This window comes from Podarcis liolepis, assembly GCF_965112155.1.
Source record: "Podarcis liolepis genome assembly, chromosome: 10".
NCBI classification, from domain to species: domain Eukaryota; kingdom Metazoa; phylum Chordata; class Lepidosauria; order Squamata; family Lacertidae; genus Podarcis; species Podarcis liolepis.
Window position 1 is genome coordinate 71,037,986 of NC_139562.1, and position 19,991 is coordinate 71,057,976.

General features: G+C 44.1%; 1 protein-coding gene across 1 annotated transcript in view; it reads right to left on the reverse strand.

Annotated features, from left to right (window-relative positions):
- Positions 1–19,991, reverse strand: part of LOC310688185 (cadherin-related family member 4-like) — a gene marked incomplete at its 5' end in the record, with an annotated part of 57,930 nt that overhangs the window by 27,964 nt on the left and 9,975 nt on the right. Inside the window, 6 exons of the mRNA XM_083464318.1 lie at positions 1,470–1,575; positions 2,479–2,629; positions 6,417–6,597; positions 8,943–9,088; positions 12,987–13,099; positions 14,894–15,007. Of these exons, the coding sequence (XP_083320444.1) occupies positions 1,470–1,575; positions 2,479–2,629; positions 6,417–6,597; positions 8,943–9,088; positions 12,987–13,099; positions 14,894–15,007 (811 nt within the window). The remainder of the gene's footprint in view (positions 1–1,469; positions 1,576–2,478; positions 2,630–6,416; positions 6,598–8,942; positions 9,089–12,986; positions 13,100–14,893; positions 15,008–19,991) is intronic.

The following is a 19,991-nucleotide window of genomic DNA, read 5'->3' on the forward strand; positions in this document are numbered from 1 at the left end:
TGGTATACCTCCCTTCTCTTTTCCCATCTCCCATCTCAGTCCCTCTGCCCAGTCAACAAGAGAACAATAGAAGTTGCAGTTTTGCTCTGGACATCTAATCCTGCCAAGGCCTGTTAGTGGCCTTGGCTGGCATCTTTATAAAAAACACAACATGAAAAGCCTTCAGTGGTGATTGCACTGCTTAGTAGTTAGAGGGCTTATTTATACACTCTTTGCACTTGTCGTCCTAGCTGTAAGCTGTCCCCTTCCTTTTATGTCCCTAGAACACAGACCCTTCTGTTTGTTAGAGCTGCTGCAAATGAAGAATCCCTGATCTGGACCTTGTGCAAAATAGAAATGAATTTGCTCTCCACCACAAGAATGAGTTTCAAAGTTTCACTGCAAAACAGCCTTAACATATTTACAAATAAACATCACAAAATACAAATAACACATTGCTCTTAAACAAGCAAGTAATGTGGTCCACTCTTCTTTTTAGTCCTTCATGCAAACCACAAAGCCTCAGTAGGTGGTCCTTCTATGAAATTCCCAAAGTGACTGAGATTCCCATCCCTCTTGGATGTTCCCTTAGTGCTGTACAGCAGGTGTGGGGAGAAGAGTACAGGGGTTCCTCTGATTGTGCTAATTTGGGGAGGGGCATAAAGGCTTGCCATTGAGAGTGGAGAGGTGACTGAATTAGAACAAACATTTAATCATCTATGTTCCCATCACCAGCAAGGGTAGTGGTAGAAACAAAAATATTTGTTTTCATACTAATGATAGAATAATACTCTGATTGAGACTGCATTTTTCTGATAACAGAAGTGCCAAGAGGTTTCGGTGGGGTATCATATTTTTTATATTCCCTTTTCGGTTAGTATTGCTGCAACACTGAGGTTTTAGGATGTGCCTGGCATACAGCGATGAAATTGGATCCTATGGTGTTGAAGAAGAGAGCAAGACTTGGATTCATGGGAGTGAAAGAATATGGAAGGAAGACAAATCTAATTGATGGAAGATGGTTTAGATGCCTACAAGCTTTCCCCCTTTTCAGTCCTTCTCCAAAAATTCTGATCCCAGAGAAAGCCCTGTTTTCAGTCCACAAAACCTTCAACTGCTCTTTTATAAATGCCAGATCGGTGCTTCAAAAACAACTATTATTACGGGATTTTACTGAATGAGCCAGTATTCAAATGTGGGTGGCAAGAGCTATGCATCTTGTGGGGGGTTGACAGGTAGAGGGAATCTTTTATTTCAATCACAGGGATTTGGGAGAAGGATTGAAAACATTTCCTTTTCATGTGGCTTTATGCCTTTCTATGTCAGTGGAGATATTTCTATTGTATTCCCCCCCCCCAAACCCATGGTGGGTAAGCAGAAGCCTGTCCAGCCCCGGATTCCTGGGGTAACAGGGTCTTTGCTGAGAAGGTGATCTTCCTTCACATGAATCTAGATACATCTAGGTCTTCCACATGCTCAGGACAACTTACGTGTTTGTGGTGGCTCACCACCATCAGAAACTTGGATCATCAGTACATGCTTGAACTGCATTGCGGCAAACAGATCAGAATCACAGTTTAGGTGCTGAGGACCAACCTATAGGGAAAATTTATATTTATATTACTGGGAAGGGATTGTATATATCAGTTGTACACAGCTTTTGCTATTGGGCGAACTGAGCCCAAGCTAACAAAATGAATTTCAATAGAGAGAAATGCAAAGTTCTAAACTTAGGCAGCTGTACAAATATAAAATGTGGAACCCCTGGCTTGCCAGTAGTACGTGTGAAAAAGATCTAAGGGTCTTAGTAGACCACAAGCTTAACATGAATCAAGGGTGTGATGTCGCAGCAAAAAAAAGTTAATGCTATTCTAGGCTGCAGGGGATTGGACTTGATGGTCCCTTCCAACTTTACAGTTCTATGATCTAGTACAGCACTCATTAAAATTGCTACAACAGGCAGAAAAAACCCATTAATTGGTGCACCAAGAACTACAGCAATTTTTAAGTGGTGCATGAGAAAAACAAGCTTAAGAACAAGTAAACTAGGATATATACAAGTTGGGATATTGTGGTTTTCCTGCTTTGTCATTTGATGACTGCAGCAGCAAATTATGTCCACATAAGTGAAAACGTCATTATAGATCTAACACCATAGATGACAGCATCATGTCACCTCCAACCATTTACATTCCCCCCCAAGGAGATAGTTCACACATTCAATTTCCAAGTGTTATATAATAACATGACAAGTGACCAAACTATGTAGATGCATATCTGGGTCAGATGTTTTGGTGTTGGTTTTCAAGAGCTGTTCAGCACAGAATTACTGTCCCAAACCACACCACCATGATCTCTTAGTTCTGCATAGTCAAGCACCTACCCTTCTGTATTAATTTCTATGTCAACACAAATCGTCTTTCAATTAACAATTGAAGCTACAATCTAGCTGGCTAACACACACTTGTGCACAGTAAAGTGTTTTGTGATAGTACATACTTTGATTTCTTTGCCAGCTAGCGTGAAAAAATTATTGGAATAATCATCCAGTGTGAAGGTGAGAACATTGTTGGGAGGTGTTCCATCTCTATCTCCACACTCTAAGGTGTACAAGAGAGTCCCAATAGCAATTGTTTCAGGCACTTCAATGCTATAAATGAGAAAATTCATAGAGAACATGCATGTAACTCTAATTGACATACCTATGATAAAAACAGGACATCATGCACAGAGGCATAGGAAGGTCAGGTGGTACCCGGTGCAGAAAATTTCTTGTCACACCCCACATTGTTTTTTGTTTTTTTTTTTTGTTTTTTTTTTGGCCTACAAAAAACATTTCATATTTTCATATTTCATATTTTCTTACAAAGGAATGTGGATTCTGGGCCTCTGATAACAAGTAGGCGACTATGGACAGATACGTAAATCTACAGGATGGATTGTGGTTTGGCTTGTGTTATTTTATTTATACTTATTGTTTATTTATTTAATAATTTATTTAATAATTTAAAATTTATTTAAAATTTATTTTAAAAAACGTGCAAAGTGGTTTACCAAAACAAAGCAAAACCACAGCAGTAAAATCATGAAAATCGGCTGCATGAAGGGGTGGGATGAAGGCAAGACAAGGCATAATCTACTCGACCTAGTCTCATTTTCTTCACATAGGGAAACCCAGCCAGAAGGGCGGGGTATAAATAATAAATTATTATTACTATTATTATAGGCCGACTTTCCAGGACCCAGGAAGCCCAGCGGAGGGTAGGGCAGTAGGCTGGTACATAAAGAACTTTTTTTAAAAAAACAACAACTGCCTGTTCAAAAGGTCTTATCTTACTAAACTAAGGATTATATAGCCATATCTGAAATTTCATGCAAATAATAATAATAATAATAATAATAATAATAATAATAATAATAATAATAATTTATTATTTATACCCCGCCCATCTGGCTGAGTTTCCCCAGCCACTCTTGGCGGCTCCCAATCAGTGTTAAAAACAGTACAGCGTTACATGTTAAAAACTTCCCTGAACAGGGCTGCCTTAAGATATCTTCTGAATGTCTGGTAATTATTTATCTCTTTGACATCTGATGGGAGGGCGTTCCACAGGGTGGGCGCCACTACCGAGAAGGCCCTCTGTCTGGTTCTCTGTAGCCTCACTTCTCGCAATGAGGGAACCGCCAGAAGGCCCTCGGCGCTGGATCTCAGGCTGAACGATGGGGGTGGAGATGCTCCTTCAGGTATACAGGACCGAGGCCGTTTAGGGCTTTAAAGGTCAGCAACAACACTTTGAATCGTGTTCGGAAACGTACTGGGAGCCAATGCAGATCTCTCAGAACCGGTGTTATGTGGTCCCGGTGGCCACTCCCAGTCACCAGTCTAGCTGCGGCATTCTGGATTAATTGCAGTTTCCGGGTCACCTTCAAAGGTAGCCCCACGTAGAGCGCGTTGCAATAGTCCAAGCGTGAGATAACCAGAGCATGCACCACTCTGGCGAGACAGTTCGCGGGCAGGTAGGGTCTTAGCCTGCATACCAGGTGGAGCTGGTAGACAGCTGCCCTGGACACAGAGTTAACCTGCGCCTCCATGGACAGCTGTGAGTCCAAAATGACTCCCAAGCTGCGCACCTGGTCCTTCAGGGGCACAGTTACCCCATTCAAGACCAGGGAATCCCCCACACCAACCCGCTCCCTGTCCCCCAAAAACAGCACTTCTGTCTTGTCAGGATAATATCAGTTAATATCTTGACCCTGCTCCGCTGAATTGAAATTTCAGCCTTCACCACATAGGAAAACGGCCAAGTAAACAGCTATTTTCATGGAGGACGGTCAAGATATTAACTGATATGCATGAAATTTCATATACAGCTATATAATCCCTAGTGTAGTAAGATAAGACCTTCAGAGCAGACATTTAAAAAAAATGTTTTAATGAACCACCCTAGTAGGGCAATAATTGTTCCTTGATAATTTGTCATCCCCCTCCATGATGGCACCTAGGGCGGACCACCCCCCCCCTTTCCTATGCCCCTGATCATGCTTTTTTTTTTTTAGTTAACATCCTACATTCAGAACTTTGGCTTCACTGAATACTCTTGGACTTGCTTTGATATTTGGGTTTTGCAGTGTCAACTAGTAGCCAATGCTGCTTTCCCCCAAATGCCGTGCTTGAAATTGGTTTGAAAGTGCCAGACAACACATTCCGATTGAAGAGGTTGAACATTTACATAAACCATTTTTTTCTGTGGCACCTTTTCTCTTTTCTCCTTTCTCCTTTCTCCTGCTTCCTCCTGTAAAGTGTCAGGGATTTTAAACCAGGACCTCTGCTCCCCACACCACTCTGGAAGCATGCATGTAGGAGCTTTAACCTGATTCCTTGAGTACTACACTAGTGCAGATGGTCGAAGGTAGTACTTCAGTGTGCAATCTACCAGAGATCAGGTCACGTAATGGATCCAGAAAAACACATCTGGCCTTATAATTCTGTTGGCTCCGGCTAAGATCTTTATTCTGGGGAGAAACAGCTTGATCTGCTTATAGACTTACTCCATTATTGATTCCTTAACGTACCACCCTACTTGCTTGCTTCCTTGTTTGTTTGCTTCCTTGATTTCCCATTGCGCCTTCTGGCCTGCCTCTTTGCTCAATCATTTGGCTGTTTCCTTCTACTTGGAAATCTCCCTTCTGGGTTAATCAACAGGGGTGATTACACTAACCGGACCTCCATGGTGAACAGGATGTCACAACATTGCATGGCCAGGCCAGGCTGCATGCTGATGTCATGGGGGCAAGAAGGAACATTTGAGAGTAATCAAAATCAGCAAACATTTTAAACTTGGAATTTGTGGAGGGTGTCACATTTTTTTTTCTGCGCAGCTGAAAATGTACATGGGAAAAAATGACCTCAGCCATGTTCGCAACACCCAGATAAGTCAGAACTGAACTCCTGTTTACTAGATATGATAGGGTTGCCATATTTCAAACAGTGAAAATCCGCATTGAGATTTTTTTGGCAAAGTCTGACAAATCCTGACAAGACAGAAGTACTGTTTCTGGGGGACAGGAGGCGGGCAGGTGTGGAGGATTCCCTGGTCCTGAATGGGGTAACTGTGCCCCTGAAGGACCAGGTGCGCAGCCTGGGAGTCATTTTGGACTCACAGCTGTCCATGGAGGCACAGGTTAAATCCGTGTCCAGGGCAGCTGTTTACCAGCTCCGTCTGGTACGTAGGCTGAGACCGTATCTGCCCGCGGACTGTCTCGCCAGAGTGGTGCATGCTCTGGTTATCTCCCGCTTGGACTATTGCAATGCGCTCTATGTGGGGCTACCTTTGAAGGTGAGCCGGAAACTACAACTAATCCAGAATGCAGCAGCCAGACTGGTGACTGGGAGCGGCCGCTGAGACCATATAACACTGGTCTTGAAAGACCTACATTGGCTCCCAGTACGTTTCCGAGCATGATTCAAAGTGTTGGTGCTGACCTTTAAAGCCCTAAACGGCCTCGGTCCAGTATACCTGAAGGAGCGTCTCCACCTCCATCGTTCTACCCGGACACTGAGGTCCAGCGCTGAGGGCCTTCTGGCGGTTCCCTCACTGCAAGAAGCCAAGTTACAGGGAACCAGGCAGAGGGCCTTCTCGGTAGTGGCGCCCTCCCTGTGGAACGTCCTCCCACCAGATGTCAAAGAGAACAACAACTACCAGACTTTTAGAAGACATCTGAAGGCAGCCCTGTTTAGGGAAGCTTTTAATGTTTGATGTATCACAGTATTTTAATATTCTTTTGGAAGCCTTTATTATTATAAAGTTGTTGAGCTTTTTATGGAAAAACGGCACTGCCGATATTTACAGACATATGGCAACACTTACAATTAAAATTGAGCACTTTTTATTCTACTACTGAAAACAACGGCTATAGAAAGTATTTCAGACACTTACATATAAAGGTCTTGGGTGCAAAATGGAGGATTATCATTTACATCCTGCAGGGTGATAATCAGCAGAACAGTGGAAGAATGCAACCGATCATTGTCAAAAGCTCTGATTTTCAATGCAGTTTTACGGGGGAAAGTGAGGTCTTCATAGTCCAAACGATAGGTGGTTGTAATTTCACCAGTATCTAGGTACCAAAATATATATATATTGGGGGTAGGGAAGAGAATGCCTTGATTGACACTGCAAAACATTTTAAAATAAACATTTTAAAATAATGGAAGCAGAAGCAAGATATAAGAGACCAGTTTAGAATGATAATTATAATAGAACATATTGGCTCCCTCTACAGGTATAAGCTTCCTCTATAAGTGGGTAACTTTATTTTATAGGAATTGTGTTTATATCAGATTGGATTCAAGTCCCATTGATCTGCTTATTTGAGCTAGGCATGCTGATAGCATTACTACACTGCTATCAATTAGGTATAAATAGGCCTAAAAGATGAGCATGAGTCAAATCTGCATAATTGCGTTTCAGGTCACAAAGCGGTTTAGATTAAGTTTTAAATACATAAAAATATCAGTTTCAACATAATCAATAATTTTACATCAAAAGCAGCCAAACACGTTGTAGCACAGCATATTAATCAATCAGTTGATTGTATTTTATAGTTTACATTACAGTGGTACCTCCGGTTAAGTACTTAATTCGTTCCAGAGGTCCGTACTTAACCTGAAACTGTTCTTAACCTGAAGCACCACTTTAGCTAATGGGGCCTCCTGCTGCCGCCGTGCCACCGGAGCACGATTTCTGTTCTCATCCTGAAGCAAAGTTCTTAACCCGAGGTAATATTTCTGGGTTAGCAGAGTCTGCAACCTGAAGTGTCTGTAACCCGAGGTAGCACTGTAGTATTATATTGTAAGTAACATAGTTTATTAGCATCTTCAAATAGCCTCTCAACATCTATTGAGAATGTCCTCTCACAGTATTAATTTAAATACTACAGACCTTTGATGTTTATATTCTTATCCCTTCTATTGTCCATCATCTAACCCTCCATGCTTAAAATTTCCAGAATTCATGATTAAGGGAACCAAATCTTTGCAGTAAGAAATTGACAATGAAATCATTTCCACTATACAGTCATACCTTGGGTTATTTCCGGGTTTCGGCAGTCGCACATGCGCAGAAATGCTAAATCGCGCTTTGTACATGCACAGAAGCGCCGAATCGCAACCCGTGCGCGTGCAGACATACCGCTGCGGGTTGCAAACGCTGTAAGTTGCAAACATGCATCCTGCATGGATCACGTTTGCAACCTGAGCATCCACTGTATTTGAGTCTAAGGGCAGGTGCGTAGGAAGGGGAGTGTGGCCCACCCTGGGTGTCATCCTTGAGGGGGGTGACATAAAGGCACACCACAGGGGGCAGCACTTACTGTGGGGCCTGGCCTGCAGCATGCCCGAGCCACGCGTCTCTCCTGGGAGTGATGCTCAGGGCCCCATGCTGTCCGAAATGGCAGCGTGGGGCTTGCTTCTGCCAGGCGGACTCTGTGTGTCGATCGCTGTGGCACAGCCCTGGGCAGATCGCCACGCCGCCCCCGTGTGTGGATCACCCCGCCCCCATGGGCAGATCGCCCCGCCCCCACAGCTCCAGGTGCTGGAGCAGCTAGCTACTCCCCTGCCTATGGGAAGAGGCTGAAAGTGAGTGCTGGAGCGCACACATTGTAGGAAATGCCCCAGGTTAAATCTCTGATACAGTGGTGCCTAGCAAGATGAAATAAATCCATTCCGCGAGTCTCTTCGTCTTGCGGTTTTTTCGTCTTGCGAAGCACGGCTATTAGCGGCTTAGCGGCTATTAACGGCTTAGCGGCTTTAAGAAAAAGGAAACAAACTCGCAAGAACTCGCAAGACGTTTCGTCTTGTGAAGCAAGCCCATAGGGAAATTCGTCTTGCGGAACGACTCAAAAAACGGAAGACTCTTTTGTCTTGCGCGTTTTTCGTCTTGCGAGGCATTCGTCTTGCAAGGTACCACTGTATCTCCAGTTCAAAGAATCAGGCATCCAGGTTGGGAGGCACCTCTGCCCTAGACTCTGCAGAGCTGCTCCTGGTCAGAATGGGGAACATTGGGCAAGATGGGCCAGTAATGTCACTTTTCTTAAAATAGAAGGCAGCCAGTTGGGCAAGATGGGCTAATATTCTCAATTTTAAAAATATATAAGGTAGCTTCCTGTATTCTTCCCGCCCTCTTTCAGGACACTGGAGCCTTTTGTTGCAGACTTCAAAGTTAAATGAAACCAGCCATTTTTGGTGGCCGTCCAATGAGACATGATAAAACTCCTGGTTGTGTTGCTTGCTTGGAATGCAAGGTGGGGGTGGGCCTAGCACCATGTATGGATGCTGGAGTCTATTTGGCTTAGTGTGTCACAGGTTGGGCTGTCTGGTTGAGTAGATGCATTCTGCTGTTCTTCATAACTTAGATTTGGAAGCATTTTCCCCAGTTGTGAAATGTTTGATGATCCTACCTTACCAGAATCAATAGCAAAACCTTTGTAACTGCCCACAAATTCATAGTAGACTCTGTCCCCTATATCTCTGTCCACTGCAACCAGTCTTGCCACCGATGTCCCAAAAGGCAGATCTTCCAAAATAGTAATATGAATTACAGATGAATTCCTGTGGGAGAAAGAAAGACTGCTTCAAGCTTTGACCCCAATCATCAAGTTGTTTAAAATATGCAGAATGTGTAGAGGTGGCCAATGACAGCAACACTACTGCTGCTTAGCTCAATGGGGCGGGGACCGGGTGGCGGTGAAGTCAAGGCTGCTGAGGTGCACCAATGGGAGTGCCAGACTGGTGGAAGTGATCCTGCTCACACAACCATGTGCCCCTGAGCTTGCCACTGCCTCGCCTTACTGCAGCCCCATCAAGGTACACAGCAGTGGCACAGATGCTGGAAAGGCAGCCATGCCTCATTATGTACCACTACCACATATAATGCAGAAACATGTACAATATACCATGCTGTTTTTGAGGCATGCAGTAGAGTTGCACAGTCCACAGAAGCTTTCAAATGGGGCGAACTTTGACCATCTCTTAGCCTAACCTTCCTCTTAGACTACCGACCTTAGCCTAGTGTGATGGCCTGGGATTCCGATTCGGAGGATGAAACAGAGGAATCCCAGCCTGCACAGGAGTCCCCGCCTCCAGGGCCGGCTGAACTGGGGCAAGGCCTAGATGCTGAGGAGCCTGCACCTGTGGCAGTGCATCAGGAGCTGGCCCCAGGTGAAGCCCTTCTGGCCCCAGAGGGGCTTGATGACTCAGTGGCCACAGGTGAGCCTCCTCCAGGGCCCAGTAACCCTTCGGCCTCTCCTGATCTGCAGAGGCTTAGGGCAGAGAGGCGAAGGGAACTGGTTGCCCCCAGGAGGAGTGCTCGCCTTAAGGCCAGAGGAGGCGGGGCTCCTGGGGGCCGGGACCGCCCCTGGCCTTAGAAGAGGATAAAAGCCCAGTCAGGCCGGCCCCAGGTTGCGGGAGCAACGTCGTTGTTGGCTTCGGACCTTCCTGTGTTCTTGATCCCTGCTCGGCCTCCTGTTCCTGACTATCCGGTACTCCTGTTCCCTGCTCGGCTTCCTGTTCCTGACTATCCAGTACTCCTGTTCCCTGCTCAGCCTCCTGTTCCCGACCATCCGGTGTTCCTGTTACCTGCTCAGCCTTCTGTTCCAGCGTTCCTGTTCCCCGCCCGGCTCTCTGCATCGGACCTCGCCCCTCTTCGTGTGGACTCTGCTACACTCACGGTACCTTACCCCCGGGACCAGCACACCTAGCCTAAAGTGACTGTTATAAGGATAAAAGGCAGGCCCATGTATTGTATGTTGCTCCTTAGAGCACGAGTTGCCAGCATGGTACTCATGGGTGCCCGTGAACCCTGGTGCCCACAGGGTCCTCTTTCTCACCCCTCCCCTGCTGCAACTAGGATTGAAAGAAGCCTTCTCTTAACCAGTGTGGTTTTTTCCAAGCTTGATTGCCATACAGAGGTTTTTTTTGGTGGGGGTGTTACAGCTGTGACTTCTCTACAGGACACCCCCCCACACACACACATTGGTTTTAAAAAGATAATTCCTTTGGTTCCCAGCTGATACCTTCCTCACCACATCTAGCTCAAAAGAAGCCTTCCATGATAGCCAACAGACGGGGTAATTGGGGGTGGGCAGTCAACTGGAGAGCTGTGACCCCATCCAAAAAGAAAGAAATAGCTGGCCTTCCATTGTAATCAGGCTTGAAAATGGCTTTGTGTTGGCTCCAAGCCATATTGGTGGGTAGGAAGGGGGCGTAGAGTGATCACTGTGCCCCTGGGGGAGGGAAGGTTAACTCTTGCCTCCTCAGCTGCACTTTCCAAGCCTAATTGCTTGTGGGGAGAATGAGTGTGTGGTGTTCATGGTGCCTGCAGCAGTTCCTATTGTTCATAAATGGTCCCATGAGCCCAGAAGGTTTTCCAATGCCTGCCTGGGCAGAATGAAAATGCAATGCAATGTAGAAAAAACTCAAGGGCCTCATTTGGCCCCTATTCTATTTGACCTTCAGGGCTCTTAGCAGGCCATACCTGCTCTCTCCCTTTGCCATCTCTACTCTGCAGCTTCCCTGAGCATTTCTTGCTGCCTGGATTGAGTCCTTGAACTGCAATGATGCTTCTTGCTTGCCAAGATGGAGAGGACATGTTTGTGTGCAAAGCTGGAATGTAGCCTACTGAACCAAGGTATGTGCCATATCTATTGATCCACCCAGTGCTTTCTCCTGGGGGTATGCAGGGGTACGCATACCCCTAAACATTTTGTGAATATAACAGGAAAAGAAACTTAAAAAATTAAAAAAATTTAGTTTCTTCTCTAGCACAGTGAATCGTTAGTTCTTTTGCTACCCCCAGTGGTGGCCTCATTTCCTTTCCCAGTGTTTCCTGAGTCTCAGACGGAAGTGAGCATTTAATGTGTGAAGCAGTGTGGAATGTGTATGTGTGGTGTTTTACTGATGAAACCTCATGCCAATGCAGAAGTTACTATGAGCTGTCAGCTGTGTAATATGAGGTAATGCATGTTCTTTGTACTTTGTATTTATTTCCCCTGATTTGAACTATAAAATTGTGATTTTCTTGAATCAAAATGAAAGTACCCCTAAACATTTTTAAAGAAAAAAAAGCACTGGATCCACTCACCTTTGCCTTTGGCTCTGCTCTCCATTGGTATGTAGTTCCAAAAGGTTTATCACAAATCCCTGTTCTAGAACATACTGCAATCTGCATAACATCTTTCATCAATCCATAACAAAGTCTGAAATCTGACCTTATTGTATTTTGGACATGGCATGGACCATTAAGGAAGGCAGCCATCTAAACATACTTACCTGGATATTATTAATCCAAGGTAACTGAAAACACACCATTCTGATATCAGAATCCCATATTTTCCCAATAAGAATACTGCATCAAAGAATACATTGTTAAAATAGTGCATGAAAGAATATTGCTTCTGAATGGTCCCTTAACATACGTTTGAGATGACAGTTAATCTATCTTGACATCTCTGTCTAGCTGCGAGCAAAATAAATTCTGTCTTTTTTCACTTTCAGAGGAGAGCTGATATCCAAGATGTCTCCCTTGACTCTTTTGTTTTGTTTCTAATGCATATTTTATTCATAACCCTCACTCACTTTCTTTTCCTTCAGTGACCCACCAGGATTGTAGATATTCGGAGGGGAATATTGAGGGAACCGCACGTTTATTCAAAGGGGCTTTGATGTTCTGGAAGGAGGGAAGTACCTCTGTTTTAAACAACTGTGACATTTTTTTAAAAAAATACTGGTTATTTAATTATTTTAAAAGCAATCATCATCCCTTTCCTACTCCAATTTTATCATTTAAGAAATACCACAGTAGTTCATATCTTTCAATGTACCACCAGGGGTATTTCCCACATGATCAAACACCAAACCCAACCAAGTCTGCATCACAAATGGTACACTTTGCCACCAAAGGTGCAACGGCAGACATCTTTGTTCTCTGGTGAGCGTTCTGGTATGATACTCGTGCTTTCAAATGCATTTGTCTTATTCATACAAACATTATTAGGTATAAAGGTAAAGGTAAAGGGACCCCTGACCATTAGGTCCAGTCGCGGATGACTCTGGGGTTGCGGCGCTCACTTCGCTTTATTGGCCGAGGGAGCTGGCATACAGCTTCCTGGTCATGTGGCCAGCATGACTAAGCCACTTCTGGCGAATCAGAGCAGTGCACGGAAACGCCGTTTACCTTCCCGCCGGAGCAGTACCTATTTATCTACTTGCACTTTGACGTGCTTTCGAACTGCTAGGTTGGCAGGAGCAGGGACTGAGCAACGGGAGCTCACCCCGTCGCGGGGATTCAAACCACCGACCTTCTGATCGGCAAGCCCTAGGTTCTGTGGTTTAACCCACAGTGCCACCCGCTCCCCATTATTATTAGGTATATACTTTCATAATTCTTACACCTCCAAATGTAACTGTGAACTAATCATAAGCCAAAGGAGACAGCTCATAAAAGGCTTACCTAAAAACAGGAGCCTCATCATTTACATTCTGGATACTGATAGTTATGGTTCCAGTACACGACCCAGGGCTTGCTTTTTCTTTCTCTTTGGCAGCAACCACCATCCGGAAATGCTAAAATCAACGACATTCATAAATCCTTAGTATTCTGCATTTTACATCATTTGTTCCAATCTTTTGTCTTCCAGGTTAGGAAAAGCAGGCAGCTGGATACCTGAATACACATTGTACAAGTGTGATGTAGGGGATAGACAAACTATTGAACTTGAGCCAGCCAGAACTGGATACAGATCCCTGATTAGCAGATGTGAAAATCACAAAGTGACCTTTAGCTGATCAGACGTTTCAAGATTTCTGCTGCTCTCTTGTTGAGAGACTGGTGCTGGATCACATATACCCTGCTTGGAGTTCGTGGGAACAATAGGTAATATGCAAATGCTATGAACAGTTGATGTGGAATGAACGAATTTCCCTATTTCTGCAGGAAATGTATGGGTTGGATCCAGAAATCCCCATCCGTGATTAGAAAGACTCCTCCTCCTAGCAGAATGGAGTTTGAGCCAGCACAGGCTCCCCCTGGGGAGGTGAATTTTACCAGTTTCCCTTCCTACTTTCCCCATGCCACCTCCTTCAAGAGGGGATTTTCAGGAGGATGTAGAAACAATCATTTTGTTTTTATTTTGATTATGTTTTCTGTGTTTTTATCTTGTGATTTATCTTATCTTGTGACCGCCCTGAGACCCATGGGTATAGGGCAGGACACAAATGTAATAGATCACCATCATCATGAGTGAGAACCACCTCGTTTCTCATCCCATGAGAGAAGTTCTGCTCACGTGAACCAAACCTTTGGGTTCTACTCCAATTGTTTCAAGGTAAAGCTTTGAGCTTTTTTTGTCAGGCCTTCACGAAAAAAGGACATCCACCAGCACATTATGCTGAATGCAGATTTTTATCACTTAGTCCAGGCATCCCCAAACTCAGCGCTCCAGATGTTTTGGCACTACAACTCCCATCATCCCTTGCTAACAGGACCAGTGGTCAGGGATGATGGGAATTGTAGTCCCAAAACATCTGGAGGGCCAGGTTTGGGGGTGCCTGACTTAGTCTATGGCTCAATAAAACTCCTGTTTGGGCTGCTGGTGCAGGACTTCAAAGACGGCAAGGGGAGAGCTGTCCAGCCGGCGGCCAACCACAGCATGTGGCTAGTCCATTGTGTGACTTGTCCATTGTGCTTGCTTCCATTCACAAGTTGTGCAAGACAATGCTAGGTGATATTCTTCTGGTTCTTTAGGAGCATAGGAAGAGCCCTTATACCAGGCATTCCCAAATATGCTCCATGGACCACCAATGGCTCATGAGTTTCATTCAGGTGGTCTGTGGCATGTCTGCATAAAATATTCATATTGATCCTTCATTGTATTTTTATGGCTACTTTTATTTCTGGCATTATACTGCAACTTGAATTCCATACACATTAAACTGTAATAAAATAAAATACATTATAATAAATAAAAGCAATAAAATTAAAATTAAAAATCATACAGCATCTAATGAAATTACTACAACAGGCAGAAAAATCAGTAAGTGGTTTGCCTCAGCAATTTTCCGGTGATCCACGGGGGACAGGTTTTGCGAACCATTGCCTTATACAAATCAGACTCATACCGCATCTGTCTCAGTAGTAATTACACAGCCTACCAGCAGTTACCCAATGCTTCAGACTGATCTTTCCCAGCCCTTTCTGGGGATGCCAAAGATTGGATTAGAATGCAGGGATAGGCAGGCAGGCAGATGATACTGTACAATTCATTTGGGGGCAAAAGCTAGAATGGTGGAAAACACACTACCTTAGAACAAACATCAGTTCTGAGCATTATCAACGGATCTGTATCTGGGCAACCTTACTTTAGGGTCTGCTTCATAATCCAGAACTGCTTCAGCTTTTCGATAAATCCCACCGTTTGCTGAATCCAGTGCAAAATAAGTTGTGGTGTTGGCTGAAGAAGAGATAATAGAAAACTGAGGAGGAAAGGGGGGAAACAGTTAAAAGGTAGAAAAGGACAAAGTAGCTTTGCGTGCTTTTTGTGTGTGAAGTTTTAAAGAGCACTCTGAAAAGAACACACTGCAAATTAACATTAATCTAATGAGCACAGTTTATATAAACTAAGCCTTTCCACTCATCCAATTCCAAACATCAGATGAACTTCATGAGGGTTGTTAAGTCCTCAGTTGTAAGTTTCTAAATTATTTCTTTATACTATCCCATTCATTTTTAATAATGGGCTTTATGTGCATAAGTCATAATATTTTTATGGCTCCCTAAATCCTCAGATTTATTAATAAGGAGAAAATCTGGATCATATTTGTGCCCTCTACCGTTTGAAATTAAATGCCAGTAGATGAAATCTGTTCCCCAGATTTTGAGGGGATGAGAGTTACTACACACCAGGGTCATCCTGGTTAGATGTCGCTGGTCCACAGAACAGAGAAAACTTGGCATGCCTCTTGGCTGTTATGGAACAACTATTGAGTGTTTGCTCTGAAATGGAAAGCGGATGTAATTATACGCAGATGGGGGACCCATGTTTATAGTAGTTTCACCTTTGTCGACTGCAGGATTAAAATTTCAGGAGCAGTCAAATGATTATATAACCCATACCACCTGGCATTTGTCTCCCCTCACCATGCAGAGGTTCATGAGTCTGCTAGCAGAGAACGTTCTTTGTCAGTGTGAAGAGATCAGGCTTTGATATAGACCTTGATATAAAAGTGGACCAGAAATTATCTCTCTGCTGCCTGATTCATATAGTACATTTGCAGCATTGGTTTGTGGAATTAGGGAAACGAATAAGACATCTGAACAGTTTCCGCTGCAGCAACATGGATTACCCATTTTTTTTGGGGGGGGGGAGAGGATTGGAGGTGGATTTGGGATTTTAGACAGAAAGAACCCCCCATGGAATTTGGGGGGGACCAAGCAACTCATATACAAAGTTCAATTTGTATCCCCTGAGTTTCCCATTGTACCACACATACATGCTTTAAGGACACTTGGGTGGAATCTAGACACACATAAAAAACCCCGCTGTGAAAATGCCTTTTTTAAAAATGTTTTGAAAACTATATTGGATTTGCCATGAGCTCACCATCTCCATCTAGTGTCACATTTGTATAATGCACTTAAAACACACTTAAAATGTTATATTTGCATCTCTATAGCCGAGCCCTTGGTTTTGGCTTGTGCCAAAGTTCCCATAGTTTAAGATTCAACATTAATTTAAAAGCTAAAAAGCTAGAAACTAAAATTAAAAAAAACCAACAGCTGTGCAGTTCCCGCAGCACTTCACAGCAGTGCTAAAGTACATTTGATGCCCTCGCCTCCTGCAACGGAGCCGAGACTCATTAAGGTTTTCCTATTATCTTTTATTGAGAGAAAGCTTTGGTACATCAGCCCCTCGAGGCATTCCAGGCATTACGCAAAGATTAGTCCCTGTTCTGAAGTGTGTAGTAAAGAACAGGGGCTAATCAGTGTGCATTCCTAATCACCTCTTTTACTACTCCGATTACCAGGCTGTGGAGAGCAGGATGAAAGAGTTCAATCCTGATGGGTCCTGCTTCACCAATGTCTTCACTGTAGGAAACATGCTGACAAGGCAGAACCCTCCTGCCACCGCCCCAGCTTTGACATCTGGTGTCTGGAGGGGGTGTAAAGATGTGGTCCAGCTGGCCAAAAGGGCTCCCCTCCCCTGTGTAAGGGGGAATGGACTAATGTTAAATATCTAGAAAGCCCTTGTAAACTCTCCTGTGTTCAATACACAACTTAATTTTGTACAGTCAGGACACATTGTCCAGACTGCAGTTTAGACTCACAAAGCATATTTGAAACACAAATACAAAAGTTGTTAATCACACCAGGTATTTCAGTTCTCAAGAGAGGCTTTAATTGGCTAGTCAGAGAATTTTATTCCTTTCCATTTTCAGGGCTTCTAAAGGAAGTATTTGCAAGAGAAGGAAGAGCACTTGAACAATTCTCCTTCAATTTTGTTTGCTGTTGAGTACTAATGGTTATGCTTATGTAATTAGTTGCAAAATGCAATTTCAGTAGAATCTCTGAAATCACTTCTTTTCCTTCTGTTTGCAAAACCAGAACTACTCTCCCCCCTCCCCAAATGCATACTTTCAGTTGTTTGAAACAAAAAGAGAATGCCAAGGAATACTTGTGGTGCAAAAACAATGGCTAGGATGTTTATCTTACTCCAACGCATAATTTGTTCCCTATCCTTTTACCCTCTCTTTCAAACACCCTTGACCTTCATGTGATAAAATATTGTGTTCTTAAAACAAATCAGCTTGTGAGAGAAGAGCTAAACAAATCCATTATCTCAGAATAAACAGTTAATTGCCAAACAAGAGGGCTTAATGTGGCATATTATCCTACAGTGATGGATGGATGACAATGTCTTTCTATTCAGCTGATACAGTGGTGCCTCGCAAGACGAAATTAATTCGTTCCGCAAGTTTTTTCTTCTTGCGAGTTTTTCGTCTTGCGATGCACGGTTTCCCATAGGAATGCATTGAAAATCAATTAATGCGTTCCTAGGGAAACCGCTTGCCAGGCTGGCGGTGCGGAGAAGGGCTTTTCTCCCCACCGCAAGCCTTCAGGACAGGTATGGGAACAGAGGGGAAGGCGCGCAGCGCTTTCCCTCTGTTCCCGGGGCTTGCGTGGGAGGAGGGTTTTTCCTCCCCACCGCCAACATTCAGAACAGCATTCTGAATGTTGGCGGTGGGAAGGAAAACCCTCCTCCTACCCCAAGTCTTCAGGAAAGCCATCCGATGCCAGGCGGCGGGAGGAGGCTTCCCCCCCCCGCCCGGCATCGGAGCTTCGTTCCGATGCCCGGCGGCGGGAGAAGGCTTCCCCCCCCCCCGCCCGGCATCGGAGCTTCGTTTCGATGCCCGGCGGCGGGAGAAGGCTTCCCCCCCCCCGCCCGGCATCGGAGCTTCGTTCCGATGCCGGGCGGCGGGAGGAGGTCCGAGGACAGTGGGGAAGACGCGCTGCGCTTCCCCGCTGTCCCGGAGATTTCCCTATGGGCTTTCGTCTTGCAAAGCAAGCCCATAGGGAAATTCGTTTTGCGAAGCACCTCCAAAACGGAAAACCCTTTCGTCTAGCGGGTTTTCCGTCTTGCGGGGTACCACTGTACTTTATATCTCAGAATTAGGCTTCTTACAGCCAATAGCAATGGAAAACCTGAGCATGTGAACACGAGGATATAGTCTGACTATAATCAGCATTTCTCTCTCCTTTTCTTGGTGGTGGTGTGGCACTAGAAAGTCCTCAATCATAAGCAATATGCTTCAGCAGGGATCCATGAAGTCTATTGTTTTGCAGCTTGTCTGCTAAGGTCCCTTGCCCTAAATCACAACACAGAAAGGGGGGGAATGGGCTGTAAAAAGTGAATTGGGGTTGCTGCTTTATCAGTGCAGGTGGAACTAAGGAAGAACGTTAGGGAAGCAGGCAGGGAGAATGACGCCGTGACACAGAGGAGAACGGCAATCGGAAGAATCAGAAGACCAAGAGAAGGAGAGCAGAAGGAGCGCAGAAGGTGGGAGGTTCAGCAGACTGGGTTCATAAAAGTGGCTTTAGCTAATTATTGACTCAGGCATTGTTAGTAGCAAGCATTATTTGCAAAATCTCCACAAGTGCCCCAAAGTCCCATTTCGAATATGGGCAAATATTACCCTACAGGCCACTGGCGTGTTGTGTTGTGTTGTGTTGTGTTGTGTTCTCTTCTGAGACTCACAGCTTGTGCTTAGTGTGGCTTTTGTTCCCAAGGACTTTCAATGATGTTTGGGAAATAGATCCTTAGTCAGATAATAATCCGATATATCAATATGAGAGTAGGTATAGGCTAACCACCTGTCTTATTTTACAGGTGAAAGTTCTCTTTTTGAAGGGCTCTCAGAGGTTAGTCTTCTGCTAGAGGACTACTTCAAATAAAAGGACTCTCCTGCCTACATCCAGTGTGTTGTAATGGTTATAGTACGAGACTAGAACCTGGGAGACTCAGCCATGAAGCTCACCCTGGGCCAGTCACCATCTCTCAGCAAAACCCACAGTACAGCATTGTTGTGAGGATAAAATGGGGAGAATCATGTGTGCCACCTTGAACATACTAAATATACCACTGAGGAGAATACCACTGAGGAGAATACACTGAGGAGAATACTCATAATAAATAATTGAAGCAGCTTCAAATGCCCAGAAGGCCACATAAAAAGTAAGAATGGCTATTTGGAGTAACAGTATAACAAAACAAAAACCACCTGCATTTTAATGGGAATGTCTTAGAGTACAAGGCTGCAAACCACCTTACTTGGCCCAGGAATATTCCCTATTCTTCATGTCCTGCATGCAAACTTCCAGAGGCATCTTGCTAGTTACTGCTGGAAAGAAAAGTACTGGGCTACATGGACTGTTGGTCCAATCCAATACAGTTTTTCTTAGAACCAGTTCTCTCTTAACCCAAACCAAATGTTTGAAAATAACAAGAAAAACTTTGAGACCGCTTCAAAAAATCCATGATTTTGGGGAAGTATTACTTTACTAGGGCTGCAATCATATACTCACATATTTGTGACAAGGGATGGGCAAATATGACAATTTAAGTTTCTTGTTTCCCCAAATTTCTAAATCAGTTTGCAGTTAAAAAAAAAAGTTGTGAAAATTCACCAGCATTTTACAGTGAATTTATCCTAATATACACTTTTCTCCATGCAATGTCGCCTAATTTACACAGTTTTGCAAATAATGTTCCTTAATATAATGCATGTTGTATGTTGTTTTCATTAACGTATGCATTTATCTGAACATTTTCCCATTGTACATGCACTTTTATACACATGACTTGGCTGGAAAACTACAGTGCAAAATTCAGAGAAGTGCAAATTTCAAAGGTTAGCTGCATTTTGGTTCACAGGTTGCTTTGGAAAATGCTGATTTGGCAAG